The sequence below is a fragment of the Notolepis coatsorum genome, assembly GCF_963971535.1.
Source record: "Notolepis coatsorum genome assembly, chromosome: 14".
NCBI classification, from domain to species: domain Eukaryota; kingdom Metazoa; phylum Chordata; class Actinopteri; order Aulopiformes; family Paralepididae; genus Notolepis; species Notolepis coatsorum.
The window spans coordinates 15,528,539-15,554,436 of record NC_140178.1 but is presented as its reverse complement, the minus strand read 5'-3'; the positions used below and the strand labels follow the sequence as shown (position 1 = coordinate 15,554,436).

General features: G+C 45.9%; 1 protein-coding gene across 1 annotated transcript; it reads left to right on the top strand.

Annotated features, from left to right (window-relative positions):
• Positions 1–1,650: 1,650 nt before the first annotated feature.
• On the top strand, positions 1,651–25,611 carry samd1a (sterile alpha motif domain containing 1a). Its single transcript, XM_084328981.1, has 7 exons — positions 1,651–2,249; positions 8,700–9,108; positions 11,699–11,847; positions 13,584–13,644; positions 19,441–19,510; positions 23,431–23,545; positions 25,203–25,611. Exons 1-7 carry the CDS (start codon positions 1,743–1,745, stop codon positions 25,347–25,349), a joined length of 1,458 nt encoding a protein of 485 aa, XP_084185107.1. The 5' UTR covers positions 1,651–1,742; the 3' UTR covers positions 25,350–25,611.
• Positions 25,612–25,898: the final 287 nt, after the last annotated feature.

Below are 25,898 nucleotides of genomic sequence, written 5' to 3'. Positions count from 1 at the left end.
GAGGTGGGTTCTGGGGGTAATTTATTGGTTCCAAATTGGGCTTTTCTTTACTCCGAGTTAGCATGCAGCTCCCTCTGTGCCATCATTTGTAGTTTAAGATTAGATTAGATTATCATTTATTGTCATTATACGTACAGTACAACAAAAATAAGTGTGCATTCAACCACCAGAGTGCAAATGTAACTATTTTTGTAAAAATACAATAGTAATATACAATGTACTGGTGATTAAACATAAAATATATAAATTAGTACTACTGAGTAATAGTGCTAATCAGATATTATGTTAGTTGTAGTATTAATGTACAGTGATACAGTTATAAATAAGTCGTACTGGCCAGCAGCGTAACTAAGATATGTACATCAAGATTTGGTACCTCATGGTACCAAAGCACCTCAAAGGCGCTAAAAACAAAATTACAAACATCTCAAAACAAACTGGTCAGACTACTGCTTGACCTTACTCCTATACCCACCTCACCCCTGCCCACTTTGACAACCTAGGATGGCTTAGAGTAGACGACAGAGTACAGCAACTTGCAATGGGCCTGGTCTACAAGATACACTACACGACCAAGGTACCCATGTACATGTCAAAATACTTCCCAAAGGTCAGTGAATACCACGATCACAACACCAGAGGGAGCTCCACAAATCATGTTAAACCCAGATTCGGCTCAAACAAGGGACTAAACACGTTTCGCAATTATGCCACATCAATGTGGAACGCCCTACCCAAAGCTGTAAAGGAATGTGAATCACTACCCACTTTCAAAAACACTCTCAAAAAACACCTACGGGAGACTGCAATTCGAAACTGGCCCCCTCCAATGTCCTACCACAACCCCCTCCAATGTACAGTAAATTACCAAGTATGGTCTTGACAATATTCCAATGTACAGTTTTGCTTGTACAGTTGTACAGTGTCCCCCACCCACCCCTCCTACCCAACCCCCCCCCCCCCCCCACTCCTACCCAACCCCCCCACCCAACCACCTCCAATGTACAGTCCCCCCCACCACCTACCCAATCCAATGTACAGTTTCTACGTCAAATGTATATACTCTTTTTTCTGGACTCTTTTTGTATCACAAACAGTACTGTATTTGCAAATCTGGTATGTCATAAATGTATAGATGTAGCAGTACTGTCTATCTGTATGTCATGTATGTCATATATGTTACGATGAATTGAAAAATGGGGGACCCTGATGTAAACAAGACGAAAGTCTTTCTCTGGTCTGCATCCCCTTAACAATTGTATGTATTGAGCTGTACTGTACTGTACCCATTCTGCAATCTGTTAATAAAGTTTTCAATCAATCAATCAAAACAGATAGTATCTACACAGATAATGTAAAAATGATTATGCAGGTATGTGCAGACAGATATGGACAGGCATATATACGTTAAGAATAAAACAAAACAAAATGTATATATGGACGGTATATATATATATATACTAAATATATTAAAGACGGGTGTGGGCGCGCTGACGCGCCAATAAGTGGAAGTCACGCTATACCACCTTAAATCCCTCTTGTGGCGAGAAACTTTTCGGCGTATATCTCAAGTTCCACCTTAAGCGCACACGCAACGCAGGCGTTCATACACAGCGAGGTTTTCCGCTCCTCACAGCCGGGGCGCTCAGCGAGTCGGACCGTCTGTACAGCGGCGCTGTCGCACAGCTAAAGGGACAGAAGAGGGAGAAACAAGCGAAACGAACAAAAAAAGAAAGAAAGAAATGTCCGAACCCAAGTACCGCGAGTGGATCCTGGACACCATCGACTCGCTGCGGTCGCGCAAAGCCCGGCCGGACCTCGACCGCATCTGTCGAATGATCCGGAGGCGACACGGGTCGGAGCCGGACAGAACCTGCGCGGAGCTCGAGAAGCTGATCCGGGAGCAAACTGTGCTGAAAGTTAACTACAAGGGCTCCATCTCGTACCGCAACGCCGCCAAGGTCCAGCGGCGGAGCAGGAAAAAGGACGATGTCGCCGCCGCCGCGACGAGGCGGAGCGGCAGCGCGGTGGTGGAAGAAGAAGAAGAAGCGAGTCAGTATTCCGACCTGAGCAACGGGGACGGGGACAACAGCAGCGCAAACGGTCCCACCGACCAGGAGGAGGCGGAGGATCTGGTGGGAGAACTAGAAGGGAGTCAGGATTCAGACCTGAGCAACGGGGACAGCAGCAGCAGCGCGCACGGTCCCACCGCTACCGACCAGGATGAAGAGGAGGCGGAGGATCTAGAGGTAAAAACGCCGCGCCGCCGCCGCGCGCGACTAACCGTTCACACATCTCCCCCTAATCGTCGATGATTATTGTTACCGTGTTCAAGTCTTATTAACTAACAGGTGAAAATAACAACGGGGTTGGCGTTTGGTGGTGTGCGTTTTTATTTTGGGGAAGAAAAAGCAACATTTTAATGTAGTACGGGAGCGGTGACGTGAGTGAACGCAAGTGCACCCGAAAAACTGCCGCAGACGGGGAGCGGCTGTACCTCCTCCCGAGCCGCGGCTGCCGAGAGAGGAGAAAAATCAACAATGGAAGCGGTGGCTGTTAGTGGAGACTATCGACCGTCGAAGGCACGGAAACATACTTTTTTTATCGGGTGTTTGCCGGCGAACGGACAATATGTGCGGTATTATAGAAACTTGCACCGCAACAGCTCGACGAGCCTCCATTATCAGAAGCGCTTTTCAAGCCCAAACTCCGCTTTGCGGGGCAGGAGGGGAGGGGAGGGGGGGAGAAAAGTCTCATAAACACCGCGTACGTGCGAACAACGACACGGGGGGGGGACTTTTTCTTTTTTGCGGTTGGTTTTTCTTGAGAGGAGGAAACGTTGGGCGACCGTCGCTCATGCAAGCGAATCGTTTTTTTCGTGTGTTTTTGTCGCAGGGAACATTGACCCGGTGCAAAGTCAAAGTATACGGTTGTGCGTGTTGTCGGTGTGGCTGCTGCTGCTGCTGCGAGGAGGAGGAATGCGCTGCATCGCGGCTCGACGCGCCTCCTCGGCAGTCGGGCAGCTTTTTTTTATTACATTGTGCGCGAGCGCTCCTGCGCGAGACAACAGAACGGGGGTCCGGCGCGAGACAACAGAACGGGGGTCCGGCGCGAGACAACAGAACGGGGGTCCGGCGCGAGACAACAGAACGGGGGTCCGGCGCGAGACAACAGAACGGGGGTCCTGCGCGAGACAACAGAACGGGGGTCCTGCGCGAGACAACAGAACGGGGGTCCTGCGCGAGACAACAGAATGGGGGTCCGGCACGAGACAACAGAACGGGGGTCCTGCGCGAGACAACAGAACGGGGGTCCTGCGCGAGACAACAGAACGGGGGTCCTGCGCGAGACAACAGAATGGGGGTCCGGCGCGAGACATCAGAACGGGGGTCCGGCGGTGCAAGACAACAGAATGGGGGTCCGGCGCGAGACAACAGAACGGGGGTCCGGCCCGAGACAACAGAACGGGGGTCCGGCCCGGCGCGAGACAACAGAACGGGGGTCTGGCGAGAGACAACAGAACGGGAGTCCAGCGTGAGACAACAGAACGGGGGTCCGGCGGCGCGAGACAACAGAACGGGGGTCTGGTGCGAGACAACAGAATGGGGGTCCGGCAGCGTGGGGGTCCGGCAGCGCTAGACAACGGCGTGAGACAACAGAACGGGGGTCCGGCCCGAGACAACAAAACGGTGGTCCGGCCCGGCGCGAGACAACACAACGGGGGTCAGGCGCGAGACAACAGAACGGGGGTCCGGCGCGAGACAACAGAACGGGGGTCCGGTGGGCGCGAGACAACAGAACGGGGGTCCGGCGCGAGACAACAGAACGGGGGTCCGGTGGGCGCGAGACAACAGAACGGGAGTCCAGCGTGAGACAACAGAACGAGGGTCCAGCGTGAGACAACAGAACGGGGGTCCGGCCCGAGACAACAGAACGCATGTCCGGCCGGCGCGAGACAACAGAACGGGGGTCCAGCGCGAGACAACAGAACGGGGGTCCGGCCAGGCGCGAGACAACAGAACGGGGGTCCAGCGTGAGACAACAGAACGGGGGTCCGGCCCGAGACAACAGAACGCATGTCCGGCCGGCGCGAGACAACAGAACGGGGTCCGGCGCGAGACAACAGAACCGGGGTCCGGCCAGGCGCGAGACAACAGAACGGGGGTCCGGCGGCGCGAGACAACAGAACGGGGGTGCGGCGCGCGCGAAACAACAGAACAGGGGGGGGGGGGTTCGCGCGACTCCTCAACTCCACGCGCGCTCCACGACGCGCACTCCTCCGGGTGGAAATTGAGGAGAGGGTAGAAGGAAAAAAAAACACACAACGAACGACTCCTCGGCTCGTGCTCTTCTTCTCTCTCTCAGTTGGAATTATTAAACAAAACAAGTAGGCCGAAGAAGAAAGACGGGCCATGCGCCGACGAGCACGTCGTCAGTTTAATCAAAATATAGAAATAACGAATCGCGAGCGTGTTTTATTTTTATTTTTTATGAAACTGTCCTCAATGAAAGTTAAAATATGTAGGAGGGGGGGGGGCGGGCTTTAGTTGCGCGCTCGCGCTCGGCTGTGTGTGGTTTTCTTCTTTGGACACGCGCCAGTCGCACAACAAGCTCGTTGTCGCTCATATGGTGGAAAACCGTCGACGAAAAGCTACAGAGAATATAATTAGAAAACATAAGATCAAATAAGATATTCCTTTATTTATCCCCTTGGGCGTCATAGCTGCATGGGGGGAGGGGGAGTGGAGGTACAGGTATGGGCAGGGTAATAATAGTAGAAATAGGCAATACCCATACCATTAGATCTGGATAAGAATATGATGAGATGAGAAAAATCAACAGTAAACTATATAATTAACTCTTGACTATAAACAAAAAAGATGAGAAAAATAAACAGTTTAAACAAAGGTACAACAAATATGCCATGTCGGTTACGTTACGATAAATATAGGCAATACAAAAACAATATTCTGAATGTATACTATGAGTGAGAGTCAAAGTAAACAGTATACAAGGTATCCTGACTGGGCTGATATACGTCATCATCCGCTGTAGTCCGCTGTTATAGTCCATTGTAAATCCGCGGCGTTGGCTTAATAACAACTAGTTCTATGTGTCAAATTGTACCGCATTTCTATGATAAATTCGGTCCAGAAACCGAATGTGGCCGAAGGGGAGCTTCTTCTAGATTGTGTGTGTGTGTGTGTGTTTTTTTTGTGTGTGAACATCCTCCTTCCGCACCGAGGGACGAGGCTTTCAAAGGCGATTTATTTAACAGCACAGCGGTCGCGTGTAGCTTTATGCCAAGCAAGCAGTGCAAAAATTTACCGTAGTGGCATGCAGTAATGCGCCTTTCATTTTCGCGGAAATAGGCTGTCTATTGCCATTCTCTTTGACAAACTCTAACCTTAACCAGCTCCTTAACAGCGCCTAAACTTAACCGTTCTAACCTTAACCAACTCCGAAACAATGCCTAACCTTAACCTTAACCATAGAAATTATATTGCCATTCTCTTTGACAAACTCTAACCTTAACCAGCTCCTTAACAGCGCCTAAACTTAACCGTTCTAACCTTAACCAACTCCGAAACAATGCCTAACCTTAATCGGCGAAAGAATACACGTTAAAAAAAAATCACGTTAAAAAATATTTTCAATGGGATTCGAACTCGCCAGCAAACAAGCCATAGGATCCACAGCCATGTGTCCTTGCCGATTGAGCTATTTGTTGGATACTGAATAAGGGGCGGTGACTTATATATATTGAGCTCCGCTCGTGTCGCATGCGCGGGCACCTCGCGCGAGCACGCCGGCGCACGCACGCACCTGAGCGAGCACGCCGCCGCCGGTGCACGCACGGTAGCATTTGTCTGAAAAGAAGGGCGCTTTACCGCACTAGCGTGCGGTGACGAATGCGGAAGCATTTTTGCACTGCTTGCTTGGCATTAACGTACAGGCACAGCGGTCAGATTGCGACACATCTGTATGAGCGCGTTTCACATGACGCGACCTAGAAGCACGGCGCGGTCAACACAGCATCTGACAGTAGGCTGTCACTCAAATGAAAAGGCTTGTGTTTATTCGAGCGGTCATGAATGAAATAATGTCGGTTGCCCGTCTGTCTCTGCAGGAACAAAAGGTATTCAATGGAATTCATGTTTTGCAATGTAGTCACACAGGCCAACAATGCTCTTTATTACGGGTCTATCTGCTATAGATAATTAGATTGTGTTCTTTCTCCCTTCCCCCCCTTAAGATTGCTTTCATCCATCCATGTGTTGAGCCCAATTAGGGACACACAGATCCATCACTATTGATGGATACCACACTCATCTCTGTGTCCTTCATGAGAAGGTTGGTTGGTCCTCTCTGAGAGGCACAACAAACACTGGTATTTGTTCATTTTTAAGGTCCTTATTGGTAAGCTACCTCCTTATATATCATTATTGGAATTTAATTCTGGTACCTAATACCTATGGAACCCGTTCTAGTGACTGTCTGGTCCTTAAGGTCTAGTTTGCTCTGAACAGGGTAAATCTGCATTTTGCTATGACGCACCTCTAGCTCATGGAATGAACTCCAACATTCCTTAAAGCTGGAGATTCTCCCCTCTGTTGCTGAGTTTTACGATCTCCAAGTTGTATGTGTTGTAATTGATTTGTTATCCTTGCGCTTTGCCTCGTCTTGTTGTCTCTTTTTTATGATTTTATACGCTGTGTGATTTGATATGCTTTATTTAGCTTCTTTCTGTATGTACACTCGATGTGAATGTAAATGAGGGAAACCTGAGTTGCCTTTCGAGTTTAAATAAAGGTTTGAAATTAAATTAAATTAAAGATTAGGGACACTGCTTACATCTAATATCATACTCCTGATTGTTTTATTTGAGCAGATTTTTATTTTCAAACCTTTATTTAAACTCAAAAGGCAACTCAGGTTTCCCTCATTTACAGTCGCATCGAGTGTACATACAGAATAAGCAATAAGCATATAAAATCACACAGCATATAAAATCATAACAATGAGACAACAAGACGAGGCAAAGAGCAAAGATAACAAATTAATTAAAACGCGTACAACTCGATTGACAAAGGTTGGAGATCAAGGTTTTAACCCTTTCACTACCACACTACCAAAGGGTTAACCCTTTCACTGCGAGAATACAGAAGGTTAACCCGTTCACTGCCACACAACAAATGGTTAACCCTTTCACAACCACACTACATAAAGTTAACCCTTTGTACAGGTTAACCTTCTGTAGTGTGGTAGTGAAAGATTAACCTCATGTAGTGTGGTAGTGAAAGGGTTAAACTCTGCAACAGAGGGGAGAATCTCCAGCTTTAAGGACTGTTGGAGTTCATTCCATGAGCTAGAGGGGCGTCATAACTAAATGCAGATTTACCCTGTTCAGAGCAAACTCAAGGACCAGCCAGTCACTAGAACGGGTTCCATAAGTTCCAGAATTCCATTCCAATAATGATGTAGTATAACGAGGTAGCTTACCAATAAGAATGAAAAATTAACAAATACCAGTGTTTAACACTTTCAGTGCCTTTGATTAACATTGATTTACCCCGTTGAATGCCACCATCCACTTCAATGATAGCGTTAAAAACGCCTAATCTATGTTTTAAATTATGGCTATGTGTCAAATCTGCCCGTCGCTTATCAATGACTCGTTTTCCAGTCAACATTGTCGAAACGGATTGTATTATATCTGTACATTTTCGTTTTATAGCATTTTGAAAAGCCCTCGTTTTCAAGGAAAATATAAATGAATATTTATGAATCGTTTTCAAATAAACGCTAGATTATCGATAGTATATGTGTATGTATGCACGCTATAGACGCGAGCTGAAAAATCTATTAATTATTTCCTCATCAGCGATCACAGCCAAACAGCCACATCACACATAGGGCAAACGCTTATATCTCCGTGAAAACAGGTCTGATTATCCTAAGACTGGTAAAATAGATTCCTTACCTGAGATCAGATGTTATCCAAAAAGATTATTCCAATTCCTGATCGCCATTCCAAATATCGATCACGCTTATTGATTACAGTGTTGATTCCTGTAAATACATAATCCAGGCTGATTTCCGTCCCGCGAGCAGATCCCTCTTGATCAGATCCATCGCCAGCACAAGGAGCGAGTTGGCTCCCCCCCCCCCCCAGAGATCTACAGATCCCAGGTCAGTCTAAGCGACTGACCTGCAGTTACACAGGGATAGACGATAGGGGGGCGCTTTTTTTCTCTCAATCTGAGCTCCTGTAGGGGCTGGTGTACCAACGGGAGACTCGGTTGATGAAATATGAATTCAGATCGCTAATAAAAAAATAAAACGATATTTGTCGTCGTGGGCACTCAATGCTCAAGGCTGATAAAACGAGATAGGTCGTCCGTGGCACTGAAAGGGTTAATGCGCTTTGCACTTGATGAAGAGTGTGTCCGATCTCTTTTTAATGTCTGTGACACTCTTGGCTCTAAAATACATGAACTTATCGACAGTAAGGGCCTATAAGACGTACTGTACTGTAGGCCTATAAAGCACAAGGTTCCAAAACTCCATCCCAAATAGAACGGATGAAACCAGATAGAATAATGTTTCACACGTGATGGAGAGGACCACATGGACCGGTCCCAAACAGTCAGAACCTAACGCCCCCCCCCCCCCCCCCTGTGCTCTCGGTGCTGCAGGCCGACAGCTCCATGGCGATGGACACGGACAGCAACGCGGAGGAGGAGGAGGAGGAGGAGGAGGTGGAGGGTGGGGACGAGAGCCGAGACGGGCAGCCCTCTCCCGTCTGCGACGACGAGGACACCATCGCTGCCGCGCAGTGCGCCTCCTCCGTCCACGCCTTCTCGGCCCCCTGCTCTCCCTCCAGCACCCGGCCTGTGCCGAGACCGGGACCCAGCCCCAGCCCCAGCCCGGGTGCGGGAGGCTCGACCCCGGAGACCCCGGACCGCGTGCCTGCCTGGAAGGCCGAGGGGAGGGCCGGCTCCTTGCCCCCCTCCAGCCCCAGGGCCCTCGTGCACAATGACTGGGCTTACGACCCCGCTTTCTGCCCAGCTGAGCGCCAGCACCCAGGAATGCAGAGAGACAAAGGTAACCGCACTGGCTGGACGCCACCTGTTACATAAACCCCAAACCGTATATAGGCGATCGCAGCCTTCTATAGCCTTCGAAAGGTGACCGAGTACCTCGCTGTGTAGTCGTGCCGGCAAGCGCAGCGTGACGCGGTTTGAAAACGTGCATCGAGGTGCAGGTTTAACCACAGATGTACACATACATGTATTAGCAAGTAAGTATACGGTTTTAAACAACGGTAGTTGCACCAAATGGCACTATAATAAAACATAATAAAAACATGGTAAAGAAAGCTTTACAAATATGACAAATATAACAACAAGTAAGATATAAAAAAAATAATAATAATAACGAATAGAAAAATACACAACATGAAACAGGGTAGGTGTGGGACCAGACGGTTTAGAAGCTAAAAGGCCTGCTGGGTAAACAGGTAGGTTTATAACCTGGATTTAAAGGGACACGCCAACATTTGGGGAAATTAGCGTTAGAGACAAGAAGATAGATACCAGTTCCCTCTCTGTGCGTTCAGTAGAAAGCTATCTGGCTGCACGTTAGCCTAGCTTAGCACAATGAATGGAAGCGGACAGTGCCGGTTAGCCTTCGGGAGAGGTGTTAGTTGGACAATGCCTAGGCTAACCAGCCAGATAGATTTCTACTGAACGCACAGAGAGGAAACTGGTATCCATCTTCTTGTCTCTCTCTCTGGAGAAGACGGTAAGCTAATTTCCCAAAATGTTGGCGTGTTCCTTTAAAGGCAGACGGGGAGGGAGTTCCACAACTTTGGGGCAGCTACTGCAAAAGGCACGATCCCTTCTATATGGTTTCAACTCTGGGAGAGGAAGCGAAAGTCCTGGCTGGCATGGATGACACGTCTGCAAAACACAGAAGCACTTCTTCACTGAAAATACCCTGAGTACAAAATCTTAAAAGTCCCCGTAAAGCAATAATAAATACGTGTTCTGAGTTTGTCACGCCACAGACAAAATTTGAATGATTAAAAAAAAAACTTTAATAACTATTGTACTTTGAACTCTGTTGCCTACTGTATACTCAATTTATACCTACTTACTGATTTCACTGTCTAACTGGCCTACACTGTAATCATAGCAATCATAACCACCTCATACTAACTCTGTATGATAGCATGTACATTACAATAGTGCTGTATACACTGTATATATATATTTAGATATTTATGTTTACTGCATATATATATCCATATCTGTCTGAATATACCTGCATACAATCCTTCTATATACCTACTTATACAGCTGCATATAACCAATATAATTCTGCATGACTCATATATATATATCCATACCGGCATATAATCCTTTTTACATATCAGTAGATACTATATCTATATCTGTACATATCCCTTACCTACTCTAGTTACATTGCTGGCCAGTATGACTTACTACCATAGTGTCTTTATACCTTTATCACTGTACATATTTCAGTACGCAGCCATGATTTCAGGTCCGCCCAAAAACGTCTGAACACAAGAATTATGAAAAGCTGTTATGTTAAACAGTCGTAACTCCACAATTCACTACTACATAGTTCAGTCTTTTCACATGTTTTCAGCAACTATTTTCTAACATATATAATGTGTTTAGAAACAAATATCAGAATTTCCTTTACAGTATCGTTTGATATCAAGTTCGAATCCGATCCATTAATTTGACTGATCAATATAGTTTGGGGTCGCTGGATAAAAATTTCAATATTCCATATTTCTCTAATAGAGAGTGTGAACATCTTTCTACAGGACATGTCAAATATACGGAAAAGCAAGTTGCTGTTCTTCTATTTCTGGCTTGTGGTCCTTGGTATCAGATTTGAGTACTGGGGAAATCCTTCCCAAACACATACCCAGCTCATCCTTACACATTTCAGCCTGGTATATAAAAAAACGAACCTTCTAGTACTGTCTGTATTATTATGTACCCTACTACTATGCTTATACTACTACCCATCATGCTAATATGTCTATACTACTATGGATTCAGAGTGTAACACTCAAGATTGACACTATTTGGTGAACAATGCCACTGAACCTTAGCCGCCAGAGGTGAAAGTCAAGATTGTGACTTCTTGTTCACAATCTGTAAGTCGCTTCGGATGAAAGCGTTCAGCTAAATGACCTAAATGTAAATCAGCTTGATATCCCATACCAGTTCATTCTTCCTTTTTTCATTCTTACTGTACACATTTCAGCCTGGTATCAACCTGGTATCCCAAACCAGTTCACCCTTACACATTTCAGCCTGGTATCAACCTGGCTGATACCAGTTCATCCTTACACATTTCAGCCTGATATCTGATACCAGTTCATCCTTACACATTTCAGCCTGATATCTGATACCAGTTCATCCTTACACATTTCAGCCTGATATCTGATACCAGTTCATCCTTACACATTTCAGCCTGATATCTGATACCAGTTCATCCTTACACATTTTAGCCTGGTATATCAACCTGATACCAGTTCATCCTTACACACTCTAGCCTGGTATATCAACCTGATACCAGTCCATCCTTACACACTCTAGCCTGGTATCGGCCTGATATCCATTGATAACCTCTGTCCCCTGTGTTCCAGCGGTGACCCCGGAGCCCATGCGGCAGCAGTCCGTGGCGACCAGCCCGTGTCCCCTGAAGGGCCCCTTGAAGAGGGAGGACGTGGTGAGAAACGGGGACGCTGCCCTTTCCTCCGACCAGTTGGTCCCCGAAGACTACGGAACACCAGCGGTAATTGGCTCATATTCCCCCTGTGACAGACAGCGGCGTGTCGCCGTCTCTCCTCCCGCTTCGTTAGCCGCGCGTCTCTCTCTTTACAACCAGGGAGGTCAAACGCCTTTCTGCCGTCACCCAAAATATTGTGTATATATCTATTTTGTTTAATCCTTTCACTACCACACTACATAAGGTTAACCTTTTTCACTACCACACTACATAAGGTTAACCTTTCGGTACCACACTACAGACGGTTAACCAACAAAGTGTGGTAGTGAAAGGGTTAACCGTCTGTAGTGTGGTAGTGAAAGGGTTAACCGTATGTAGTGTGGTAGTGAAAGGGTTAACCGTCTGTTGTGTGGTAGTGAAAGTGTTAACCGTCTGTAGTGTGGTAGTGAAAGGGTTAACCGTCTGTAGTGTGGTAGTGAAAGGGTTAACCGTCTGTAGTGTGTTAGTGAAAGGGTTAACCGTATGTAGTGTGGTAGTGAAAGGGTTAACCGTCTGAACAGCATTGTGGGCGGAGCTCCCTTTTGATTACATTAAACTGTGTTCTGAACAGCATTGTGGGCGGAGCTCCCGTTTGATTACATTAAACGGTGTTCTGAACAGCATTGTGGGCGGAGCTCCCGTTTGATTACATAAAACGGTGTTCTGAACAGCATTGTGGGCGGAGCGCCCGTTTGATTACATTAAACTGTGTTCTGAACAGCATTGTGGGCGGAGCGCCCGTTTGATTACATTAAACTGTGTTCTGAACAGCATTGTGGGCGGAGCTCCTGTTTGATTACATTAACCTGTGTTCTGAACAGCATTGTGGGCGGAGCTCCCGTTTGATTACATTAAACTGCGTTCTGAACAGCATTGTGGGCGGAGCTCCCGTTTGATTACATTAAACTGCGTTCTGAACAGCATTGTGGGCGGAGCTCCTGTTTGATTACATTAAACTGTGTTCTGAACGCCTATTGCTTATTAACAGTGGAGCAGTGCTGCCGTTGCTTCCGCGCTTTCCCTGATTGGCTGCGACACGCCCCGCGGCAGGCGCGGCAACCGCAGAGCGGAGCGGCAGAGCTTGCGGCATTATGTAGCCCTAATCCGCCATGATTTTCATTCGAAGCTCAGCTCACCTGGCAGCGCAGCGGTCCTGCGGTCCGTTGTTGACAAGTTCGAATCCCATCAAACATTTTTTTTTTAACATGTATTCTTTCGCCGGTTAAGGTTAGGCATGGTTAAGGTTAAGGTTAAGGTTAGGCATTGTTTCGGAGTTGGTTAAGGTTAGAACGGTTAAGTTTAGGCGCTGTTAAGGAGCTGGTTATTGTCTTAGAGAATGGCAATATTCTTTCTATGGTTAAGGTTAAGGTTAGGCATGGTTAAGGTTAAGGTTAGGCATTGTTTCGGAGTTGGTTAAGGTTAGAACGGTTAAGTTTAGGCGCTGTTAAGGAGCTGGTTAAGGTTAGCGTTTGTCTTAGAGAATGGCAATAGACAGCCTATTTCCGCACTGCCGCTCTCTCGCGCTGCCGCGGTCACATGGTCAAATTGTCACATTCTTGCACTCCTCCGCTGTTAGAAAGCAACACGTGTTCTGAACAGCATTGTGGGCGGAGCTCCCGTTTGATTACATTAAACTGCGTTCTGAACAGCATTGTGGGCGGAGCTCCCGTTTGATTTCATTACGGCAGAGTGCTTGACCTCCCTACTTTATACTGACGCTGTCCACGTATCTGTGCTTCATCCGCTCTCCGTCTGGCCCACAGGAGGAGACCAGGGAGCTTTCTGATGGAAGACCTCAGACGTTGCCACTCCCCTCCGACAACTGTGAGTTATACACCTTTCTTTCCTGTTTTGAAGGGCTTTTGTTAAAATGCAGGTCTCGGGGTGCGGCTGGGTAGTGTAGAGGTCTAAGCATTCACCTAGCACTGCAGAGTTCGATTCCCACAATTGTCAGTGTTCGCGGGGTGGGGTATGTGTCCGGGTCATTGTAAAATGTGACTCCTACTGGTCGGTCGGGGCGCCTGTTCAGCAGGGAGGGGATCTGAGGGAGATAGCGTGAACCTCCACACTTGTTACGTTCTCCCAGTGAAACTCCTCGCTGTCGGGTGAAAAGAAGCAGCTTGCGACTCCACATGTATCGGAGGAGGGTTGACTAAACCCTCCTCAGACCAACAGAGGAGACATGTGGTAGAAGACTAAACCCTCCTCAGACCAACAGAGGAGGCATGTGGTAGAAGACTAAACCCTCCCCAGACCAACAGAGGAGGCATGTGGTAGAAGACTAAACCCTCCCCAGACCAACAGAGGAGGCATGTGGTAGAAGACTAAACCCTCCCCAGACCAACAGAGGAGGCATGTGGTAGAAGACCAAACCCTCCCCAGACTAACAGAGGAGACATGTGGTAGTCTACACTCTCCCCAGACCAACAGAGGAGGCATGTGGTAGTCTACACCCTCCCCAGACCAACAGAGGAGACATGTGGTAGTCTGCACTCTCCCCAGACCAACAGAGGAGGCATGTGGTAGTCTACACTCTCCCCAGACCAACAGAGGAGACATGTGGTAGTCTGCACTCTCCCCAGACCAACAGAGGAGACATGTGGTAGTCTACACCCTCCCCAGACCAACAGAGGAGGCATGTGGTAGTCTACACCCTCCCCAGACCAACAGAGGAGACATGTGGTAGAAGACTAAACCCTCCCCAGACCAACAGAGGAGGCATGTGGTAGTGTACACCCTCCCCAGACCAACAGAGGAGGCATGTGGTAGTCTAAACCCTTCCCAGACCAACAGAGGAGACATGTGGTAGTCTCCACCCTCCCCAGACCGACAGTAGGGCAGCACATAAAAAATAAAAGGCAGGTTTAATTGAATTTCATACTGAATCCACTTTTCTCACTCACCCTATTCGTTTCTATTTCGTTCCGTTCTGCCCGTTCCGAGATCTGATGCAAACTCCCCCCCCCTCTCCCCCCTCTAGTTTGTGTACACACTTCAGTCTGGGTGCGCTCTGGGTTTTGTTTACGGTTTGCGTTTTGAGCTTGTAAGCTTGCCGTAGTCGATGATGTCATGCTCGAAATGTAAACACAGGAAGTGTTAACACGGAGACTGGAGAATGGATGTTGATATAAAGAAACAAATAACTAATAAATATGAAGTTATATTTGAACCTCTGTTGTCAAGCCTTGTCAATATAACCCACCCCCCTTTTCTCACGAATGGAACTCTGTTGTAGAGTCCGCTTTTGATCGTTTTGCAGGGTTAACAATAACGCTAAGCTAACGGCTACCGCTAGTTAGCTTTATAACCTTTTACTAGTAACATTGCTCGCATCGATTATATTGAATGTCATTGATCTACTGGTCGACCGAAAATGTAAACGGGAATGTCTTAACACGACTGCGGACTCTGGATGTTGATATAAAATGAACAAATTGCCAATAAATATGAAGTTATATTTGAACCTCTGTTGTCAAGCCTTGTCAATATAACCCACCCCATTTTATCACGAATGGATGGTGTTGTAGAGTCCGCTTTTGAGCGTTTTGAGCGATCTACTGGTCGACCACGGCCGACTGGTTGGGCACCACTGGTCTAATAGAAATAAATGCATTCGAACAATGTATAGACATAGCAATGGCAAACTAAATTTATGACGTTATGTCAGCACCAGGCGCCACGCCTGTGAAAAGGTACAAGCTCGCAAAGCCACACCCCCCGTTCTCCCGGGGCCGAACCCGAGACCACCTCTGCCAGCTGATCCCGTTCAGCGGGGGGTGAAACGAATCAGCGCCGTTTCGCACCCCAAAAGGGGTGAGTGAGAACACTCCCCCCCTGTGCTCCGGGACGGTGATTCGATACAAAAGGCTGAGTGTGAAAGGACAGAATGGATTTTGTTGGGCTCACCTCATAAGAAGACATAAGCAAATATAAAAGGGCTTCCCCTATGTTTTCAAACAAGACAGTGCTGAGTCTCACCTAGGGGGTGGTCTGGATATAAGATAAGATATTCCTTTATTGATTCCCTTGGGGAAATTCAGGCATCATAGCAGCATGGGGGAGGGGGGAGGGGAGGTACAGGTAGTAGAAGACATGATGCAGGTCATATAATTATAGTACAGTGGAGAAGTACAAATTAAAATAGGCAGTGTAAACAATATAACAATATAATTAACTCTGGACATGCGCATAATGGCCAAGTAGGCAGTGTAAAAAGGTCAAGGTGCAAGATGAGGGTATGTATGACCTCTCAGTTATATTTGCCCTACAATATAGTAACAATATATATAGTCTAATAACTAATCTCTAATCTTTTATATATATATATATATATCTAATCTTTTATATATATATATATATCTAATCTTTTATATATATATATATATATATATATATATATATATATATTAGGGATGTTCGATATTGGCTTTTTTACCGATACCGATATTGTCCAACTATTAATTTCCGATACCGAAATCTACCGATACCGATATATGCAGGGTCCCCCCCACCCAAAACGGAATAATTTCAGGTAATTAACATTACATATCTCTTGTCGTGGAATTAACACAACATTATGCATGACAATAAATAAAATCAGAATTAGTTCTCACTCGCTTGCCTGGGTAAATAAAGGTTAGACTGTGACATCACACATGTTCTAGAATGTTCTATTATGACATCATGCTGTAACAGCACAAATGTTCTAGAATGTTTTTTGAAGACCGATACCGATAATTTCCGATATCACATTTTAATGCCAATATCGGCAGATAATATCGGACATCCCTAATATGAATATATATATATATTAGTGCTGTCAAACGATTAAAATATTTAACTCGATTAATCGCATGATTGTCCATAGTTAACTCGCGATTAATCGCAAATTAATCGCATTTTTTTTTTTAATTTTTTTTTTACCTTAAACAGATCTTTTTCAAGTTCCAAGTTTTAATGCTCTTATCAACATGCGAGTCAACAAATGCTTGCTTTGTGCAGCCATTTAACACAAAAGGATGACCCTCATGCATTGCAAATTTGCATCAAATTCAAAACAGAGTGATGCACAAAATAACTTAAAAGAAAATAATAATTTAAAACAATGAATAAAGTGTGCATGAAATAATAGGGGAAAGAAAACGTTAGGAACTTGTTACATTCACACACACAAGGGCTGATTAATCACACACCCCCCTCTCTCCCTCACACACACACTCTTCCAGCTCTTTTTCTCTTTTGCCCCTTCCTCATCTCTCTCACCCCCCTCTCTCTCTATATCTCACACACACACACACACACACACACACACACACACACACACACACACACACACACACACTTCAGAAACAAACATAGTATCAATGAGAGCATCAATAATACACCTGAGTGAAGTCTAGTTAAAAAAAAAAAAAAAAAAAAAAAAATGTTTTTTTTTAGTTTTTTTTTAGTTAATCTTGAGTTAAAAAAATTAGTGGCATTAATAGAATCGGGAGTTAACGCGATATTAACGCGATATATTTGACAGCCTTAATATATATATATAAATAATATGGCACGTTGTCATAGCGGCACTGCGCCCCTAAACCATTGTTTAGGGAAAGCCCTGGTTTCCAAGCAGGTCTGCAGAGCTTCTGTGATTGTTTTCAACGCTAAAGCAGATCCTGAGTCTGCTGCCCTGCGCTCAGGTGCTGCTCGCTCTGCTTATTACTTACATTATTAAACAATGATGCACCAAAGCTATGGAACACCCTGCCTATGGACATGAGGGAGGCTAGATAAAGCGATGGAACACCCTGCCTATGGACATTAGGGAGGCTAGATAAAGCTATGGAACACCCTGCCTGTAGACATTAGGGAGGCTAGATAAAGCTATGGAACACCCTGCCTATGGACATTAGGGAGGCTAGATAAAGCTATGGAACACCCTGCATGTGGACATGAGGGAGGCTAGATAAAGCTATGGAACACCCTGCCTATGGACATGAGGGAGGCTAGATAAAGCTATGGAACACCCTGCCTGTGGACATTAGGGAGGCTAGATAAAGCTATGGAACACCCTGCCTATGGACATTGGGGAGGCTAGATAAAGCTATGGAACACCCTGCATGTGGACATTAGGGAGGCTAGATAAAGCTATGGAACACCCTGCCTATGGACATTAGGGAGGCTAGATAAAGCTATGGAACACCCTGCATGTGGACATTAGGGAGGCTAGATAAAGCTATGGAACACCCTGCATGTGGACATTAGGGAGGCTAGATAAAGCTATGGAACACCCTGCCTGTGGACATTAGGGAGGCTAGATAAAGCTATGGAACACCCTGCCTTTGGACATTAGGGAGGCTAGATAAAGCTATGGAACACCCTGCCTGTGGACATTAGGGAGGCTAGATAAAGCTATGGAACACCCTGCCTATGGACATTAGGGAGGCTAGATAAAGCTATGGAACACCCTGCCTATGGACATGAGGGAGGCTAGATAAAGCTATGGAACACCCTCCCTATGGACATTAGGGAGGCTAGATAAAGCTATGGAACACCCTGCCTGTGGACATTAGGGAGGCTAGATAAAGCTATGGAACAACCAGCCTATGGACATTAGGGAGGCTAGATAAAGCTATGGAACACCCTGCCTATGGACATTAGGGAGGCTAGATAAAGCTATGGAACACCCTGCCTATGGACATTAGGGAGGCTAGATAAAGCTATGGAACACCCTGCCTATGGACATGAGGGAGGCTAGATCACTAGTAAGCTAAAACGTATCTCTTCACCGTAGCCTTTTAATACACTCTGCCACTTAGACTCATTACATCCACATTGTGATTATTCTGCTGTAAATGAGAGCTATTTTATTGCACTGCACTATCGCACATTTTATTCTGTCTATTTTATGCTATTTCTACGTCTATTCTATTGCACTGCTTTTATTCTGTCTATTTTATACACATTTTATGACTGTACTTTATGCACTGCTTTTATTCTGTCAATTCTCTGCTCATGTTATACCCATCTATAATTATGCCAATCTTTTGAATATGGCCTCCAGTGATGTCATCAGAGGACACTGAGTCCTTGTGCTGTGTTAATTACAGCTCTATGAAATGATATAGATGAAGAAATGGGTCATAAGGATTGCTGTCTTTTCATCGACGTCACTTGTTTTTCGGCAAAGTGTCCCTTTTTAAAAGTTGTATATGAATCTAACCATTACTTGTCAACATTTTGGGAAATTAGCTTATTGTCTTCTCCAGAGAGAGAGACGAGAAGATAGATACCAGTTTTCTCTCTGTGCGTTCAGTAGAAAGCTATCTGGCTGCACGTTAGCCTAGCTTAGCACAATGAATGGAAGCGGACATGGTCGGTTAGCCTAGGCATTGTCCAACTAACACCTCTCCCGAAGGCTAACCGTCCATGTCCGGATACTGGTATCTATCTTCTTTCTTCTTGTCTCTCTCTGGAGAAGACAGTAAGCTAATTTACCAAAATGTTGGCGTGTTCCTTTAAGCCTAACCGTAACCTCACTGGAGACGTCACGCCCACCTTGACCTGGAAGAGAAATGCTGGAGCCACGCCCCCACATGTCTAACCAATCACCTGCCTCCATTCTGGTTACAGGCGCTAAATTCAAAACGAAGATGGATATGGCCTCTCTGATGGCGGAAGACTGTGTCCTGAACGGTGAAGTGTGAGTATCCTGTAGGAATATTAATAGTGTCCCATGGCAGACATCTTGGTAGGCAGTGTGAGTATCCTGGGGCCACGGTGACTCAGGAGGTAGAGCGGTCGTCTGGTGATCAGAAGGTTCCCGTTTTGGGCGGCTGAGTGGCGCAGTGGGCAAGGCACTCACCACTAACGCAGGAGATGCTGGTATCGAGCCCAGCTCTCGGCGTTGCTACCGGCTTGGCTGGCCGTCATACTAACACAATTGGCAGTGTTAGAGGGTGGGAAAGCCGGTGGGTGGGGATTGGACGTTGTGGACAGCGACTCCTACAGGTCGGTTGGGTGACGCCGATACGGCGGAAACAGGAAGTATCGGGGGCAGCGTGAGCCTCCCACGCGTTAGTCCTCGCCACTGAGAGTTTGAGCTGCTGCGGTGAAAAGATGCGACAGGCTGCCTCCTCGTGTACCGGAGGGGACACGTGATGCAAGGCTTCTATCCTCACTACAGCCGACCAGTGGGAGGCATAGTCTAGCAACGTTCAAGACAGGGGAGGGAAGAATTGTAAATATGAAATTGGGATGGGAGAAAATTGAAAAATTAGGAGAAAAAGTGGATAAAAAAAAAGAAGGTTCCTGGTTTGATTCCTGCTCCTCCTGGCAGCGTGTCGAGGCATCCTTGAGCAAGACACTTAACCCCTAACCGCTTCCGATGAGCAGGTCGGCACCTTGAATGGTGGCCTCTGCCGTCCGCGTGTGAATGTCTGAGTGAGCGGGTGAATGTGAGGCATAAGCTGTAAAGCGCTTTGGATAAAAGCTGCTCTATAAATGCAGTCCGTTTACCATTTTACATATATTTATACCATTTAGTTTGTTGTTTGTTTCCATTTTCCTAAATCAAGGGATTTGCCCTCAAGCACAGATTAATGTTTTCCCCAACAAGCTGCTTTACTTTGAAACGGATGCTTTTCTGAAATATAATATAATGGTTTGCTTGCTCCTTTCATCTTGCAGGGTCGTGACCCAATGCAGGACAGATTATGTGGGACAGTGAAGTAAAACTGAAAACAATATTTAAGAATAAGGTTTACATAAAGCATGTGATCTAAATATAGGAATTTAGATTAATTAACTCATTTATTAAAAACACAGTATAGGCTAAGTAGGTCAAATAGGCTAAATGACTAAGCAGCAGAAAGAAAAGAACAGAACAGAGAGTGTCAGTCTATATTATAGTTGTTACTGGGTGCCTTAAAGGAGCACTTCACCAAAAAAAACAATGCTGATTTATTTTGCACATACTCTGACACACATCCAAAAACTCACGTTCATTTAGTTTGCTGTTATTGAGAGTACATTTGTTTTAATTATGGGCACCAGTGATGTCATCGAATCCTTTTTGTTGTGTTAATTCAAACTCAATTAAATTATAAGGTAGTAGTTCCCTATAAGACAAGGTATTGCTATTTTCTCATATACATCCTTTCATGGAGCTGTAATTAACACAACACAAGGATTCAATGTCCCCGATGACATCACTGGTGGCCATATATTCAAACTCATTTACTCTCAATAACTACCAAACAAAATTAACATGTGCAAAACTGTTTAGAGCTTTTGGGAATGCGTGTGACAAGATAAATCAGCATTGTCTTTTTGGTGAAGTGCCCCTTTAAGGTTACCTCTCCCAAAACACAAACTAGGTAAATCGGGGACAAAGGTTTCAGCACCATGGAGAGTGCAGCGGGTGGGTAACCCAGGCAACCGGGTCACGTTCGGGCCGACTTCGATATTTGACGTTTTTGTCCGAGCGAAGTAAACGTGGCCATTTGGAGCTCTGTGTCCTTCAGTGTCATCCACAACGTCACTGGCGCTACCAAGATGTCTGCTGTGGAACTTCACTGTCGCTCCACCATCTCCACCGCTTCCCCTTTACGCCAGAGAGCGCGCGTTCAGCTGTAGCCAGCAGTGGGACTGAAAGCACCTGTAGCTACTCACACTGCGGCCGACGGCGCGGCTCACGGTAGCTTCCTGGAGAGAGGAGGCGCTGGCAGGCAGGGATATGCTGGTGTGGAGGCTGCATTTTGAGAATGGACTTTTATAAATGAATCAATGATCATTACATTTCCTAGACACTCAATGTGAACCCACAATGTAGGGTGGAAATGGCCTCCTTCACCACCACTGGTAGCACCCAACCCTGGGCTGCGCAGGCTCCAGGCACACTACACAATGGCTAAACGGCTCAGGGGACAGGGATTGATATCAACCAATTAAGGGGGAGGGATGATTAGGTGGCCTTGATATCAGAGCGCCTTACAACTTGTGCCTCACGTTCACCCGTTCACTCACACATTCACACACCGACGGTGGAGGCGACCGTGCCACGGTGCCGACCTGCTCATCGGGAGCAGTTAGAACTGGAATCGAACCGGGAACCTTCGGATTACCGGACGCTCTACCTCCTGAGCCACTGTATTTAGCGGCACGGTGGTGTAGTGGTTAACACTGTCGCCTCACAGCAAGAAGGTCCAGGGTTCGATTCCCGCTTGGGGACCAGGTTTCCATGGTGCCAGTTACCCAGGTGGGGTATCTCCCAGGCCTTTCTATGTGGAGTTTGCATGTTCTCCCCGTGCTCACAAGGGTTTCCCCCCCGATAAGATAAACCCAATGGAAAAACATGCACAACAATAGATCGCTAACGCTGTGGCGTCCTTGACGAAGACGGACAGGAGCACTTGGATTGGTCCCCTGGCGCGGCTCACGTTGACGCCTGTCTGCTCCCGGCTGCCCTTGGGGGGGGGAAGGACGACGGGATGGGTTAATCGCAGATACGAATTGCATGCATGCATCGCATGTGTGCCGATTGATGACCTCTGAGCAGGTCCTAAATTATTATTATTTATTTTAATTTGGTGCTAGATTGAGCGATAATAAACGACCAGAAGCAGGATAAATCGTACCCCACCGGCAGAAAGCAGAAGTAGGGAAATCGCCTGCTCTCCGGCAAATCGCACCCTGGTGAGGACTTTCGCCACGTTGTTTCCAGTGCACCTCCCGTCCTGCAGATGCCTCTAGTTTACCATGCGCAGGTAAACTAGAGGCAGGTGGCATTGTGCCATATTGTGTGGCAAAACACGAGAACACTGTGAATAGTGCCTTCTGTGTTGCCACACCCACCCTCTCTGCAACTCCCTCCCTCCAGACATCCGCAACTTCATCTCACCTCTTCACCAAATTGTCAGGCCAGAGAAATAGCCTTAAACTGCTGCGCATTGATTGATTGATTGATTGATTGATTGATAACCTTTATTTATCCCTGTAAGGAGATTCAGGTGTCCATCACAGCATCAACAGCATTAATACATGTTAAAAACAAATACAGACATAAAAAAGTGGTGAAGGAGAGAAAAGAGAGTCTATTTCCCTCTGCTCTGATCTTTTGCCTCAGACCCACTCCTATCAGTGCTCCTGTGCGGGGGAGAAGCCGGCTATTATCGGTCCAATGGTGGAACAGACTTCCCACCACTGTCGGGACAGCTTAAACCCAACCAATTTTCCACCGCCACCAAAAAACACACTTCTTCAATCAATATCTGGGGGGGGGGGGGGGGGGGGCACTAACCTTTGTGCTGTCTTTTACTATCATGCACTTTGCTACTAAGGAATCTACCTTGCCTACTATGCTAATATAATAATGTCTACTCTATACTACTATGCACTCAAGAAGTTCGACGAACAATGTTACTTATCCTTAGCTGCCAGAGTTGTACCCTTTAAATTAAAGCATCGAGCTAAATGACTAAATGTAAATGTAAACACAATCTCACCCACAAGAACAAATGCCTGTACTGAGGAAGCCAAACAAGGAAGGGAGACTTGATTCGGTGAAGGAGAAAACCCTCCTCTGGTCACAGTTTCTCATGTTTGTCTCCGTTCTCCCACCAGCTCTGTGAAGAAGGAGAACTCGAGGCAGAACTTATTGCAGTGGAGCGTGTCGGACGTGGCCAGTTACTTCTCTGCTGCAGGCTTTCCAGAGCAGGCCGTGGCGTTCAGAACACAGGTACTACCACAGGCGGCCACAAGGGGGACTCTGCATACTGGAAACACACTGGCGCTTACAGTGGCCTCCCTAAGTGGATCCAGGTTCCAGGGTGTTTCCAGTGAAGAAGGATTTCTTTTGTTGGCCACTATTATTTGAATTTACATAATTTCTCATTTCAAGAGAGAATATATATATATATATATATATATATATATATATATATATATATATATATATATATATATATATATATATATATATATATATATATATATATATATATATATATATATATATATATATATATATATACATCTGCACCTTTGTTTACAATGTTAATTTTTCTCATATTTTGTATATTCAGAGTTCATTTATATTGTTTACACTGTTTATTCCTCATATTTCTATATAAGAACCCTGCCCATTCCTGTACCTCCCCTCCCCCATGCTCCTATGACGCCTGAATTCCCCCAAGGGGATCAATAAAGGATTATCTTATCTTATCTTAATAAGTTTCACTGTCACCCATATCTCTACTCTATAGACTGTTATGGAACTGTGTACCAGTCATATGTAACAAGTCTTCTCAGATCAGGCTTCCTGGGACAGAGACCTTGTGGTCTGGGGTTTAATGTGTGTGTATTTGGGGGTCCTGTGAGGAGCCCCTGGCTTTACGTTCTTCTCAAAGTGAGGCGATTAAAACTTGACTTGTCGCTCCATCGATGTGAAGCAGATCCCAGGAGCTACAATAATGCATCACTGTAGTTGCACACTTTCACTACCACACTACAGAAGGTTAACCCTTTCACTACCACACTACACTACAGAAGGTTAATCTTTCACTACCACACTACAGAAGGTTAACCCTTTCACTACCACACTACAGAAGGCTAACCGTCTGTAGTGTGGTAGTGAAAAGGGTTAACCTTCTGTAGTGTGGTTGTGAAAGGGTTAACCCTTTGTCGTGTGGCAGTGAAAGGGTTAACCTTCTGTATTGTCTCAGTGAAAGGGTTAACCTTTTGGTAGTGTGGTAGTGAAAGGGTTAAATGCAAACCGGTTGGCCACTTTGCATAGTAGAATACTGTATATATAAATTTATATTTACTGCACATATATATATCCATATCTGTTTGAATATACCTGCATATAATCCTCCTATATACCTACTTATACACCTGCATATAACCAATATGACTCTGTATGATTGCATCTGCAATAATGCTGTATAGTATATACATTTATTCTTTGCATAGTAGAATACTGTATATATTTACCACATATACATATCCATCCACATCTGTCTGTACATACCATTATAATCCTTTTTACTATCTGTAGATACTATATCTATACATATCCCTTACCTACTACTACTATATCTACTTACTAGTTACGCTGCTGGCCAGTATGACTTACTACCATTGTGTCTTTATACCTGTATCACTGTACATATTAAACTCTGTACATACATCTGATTAGCACTATTGCTCAGTAGTACACTACAAAATGTATATATTTTATACCCAGTTTAATCACCTGTACATTGTATATTACTATTGCACTTTACTGTTACATTTGCACTCTGGTTGGATGCCAAACTTATTTCCGTTGTACTGTACTTGTGTTGTGTTGTGTTGTTATGATGACTCTAAACCTCTCCTTCCGACCACAACAGGAAATAGATGGTAAGTCCCTCCTCCTGATGCAGCGCAGCGACGTGTTGACCGGCCTGTCCATCAGACTCGGCCCCGCCCTCAAGATCTACGAGCGGCACGTGAAGGTGCTGCAGAGGACCCACTTCCTGGAGGACGAAGACCTCTGAGGGGGGGGGGGGGCCGGGGGGCCTGGCGGACTCTGTGACCCGAGAGCTTGCGTCCATTTAAAAAAGAAAAAGAAAAAATAGAATGTAAGAAAAATAAATAAACGCATGCAGTGTCTTCTGGGAAAAACACCATCCATCTCCATGACGTCGAGGAGGTGCGCGGGGAGGTGGGGGGGACGCACATGGCGGCGGTCGCCATGGCAACGAGAAGGAACTCGATCATGAAATGATAATGATGAAGTCATATCCGAGGAATACTTCCCGTTTCACTATAATATGGGACAAGAAAGGAATGAACTTCTGAGCACTTGGCGGACTTAAGGTTGACCTTAACTGACCTTTCTGCAAGCGGGGGGGGGGGGGGGGGGGGACTGTTGCAGTCACCTTGCACCAGCTGGACCACCTGTGGACTAATGGACCCGTGGAGAAAATGACTTGATTCAGCTGTGGTGCTCCTCACAGGACCAGACCTCGCCGGCTCCCCGGGTCTACTGCTGCGCTCCGCTCGCTTCATATCACAGCCTCGCAAAGTGAAGTGTTCCTTTACTT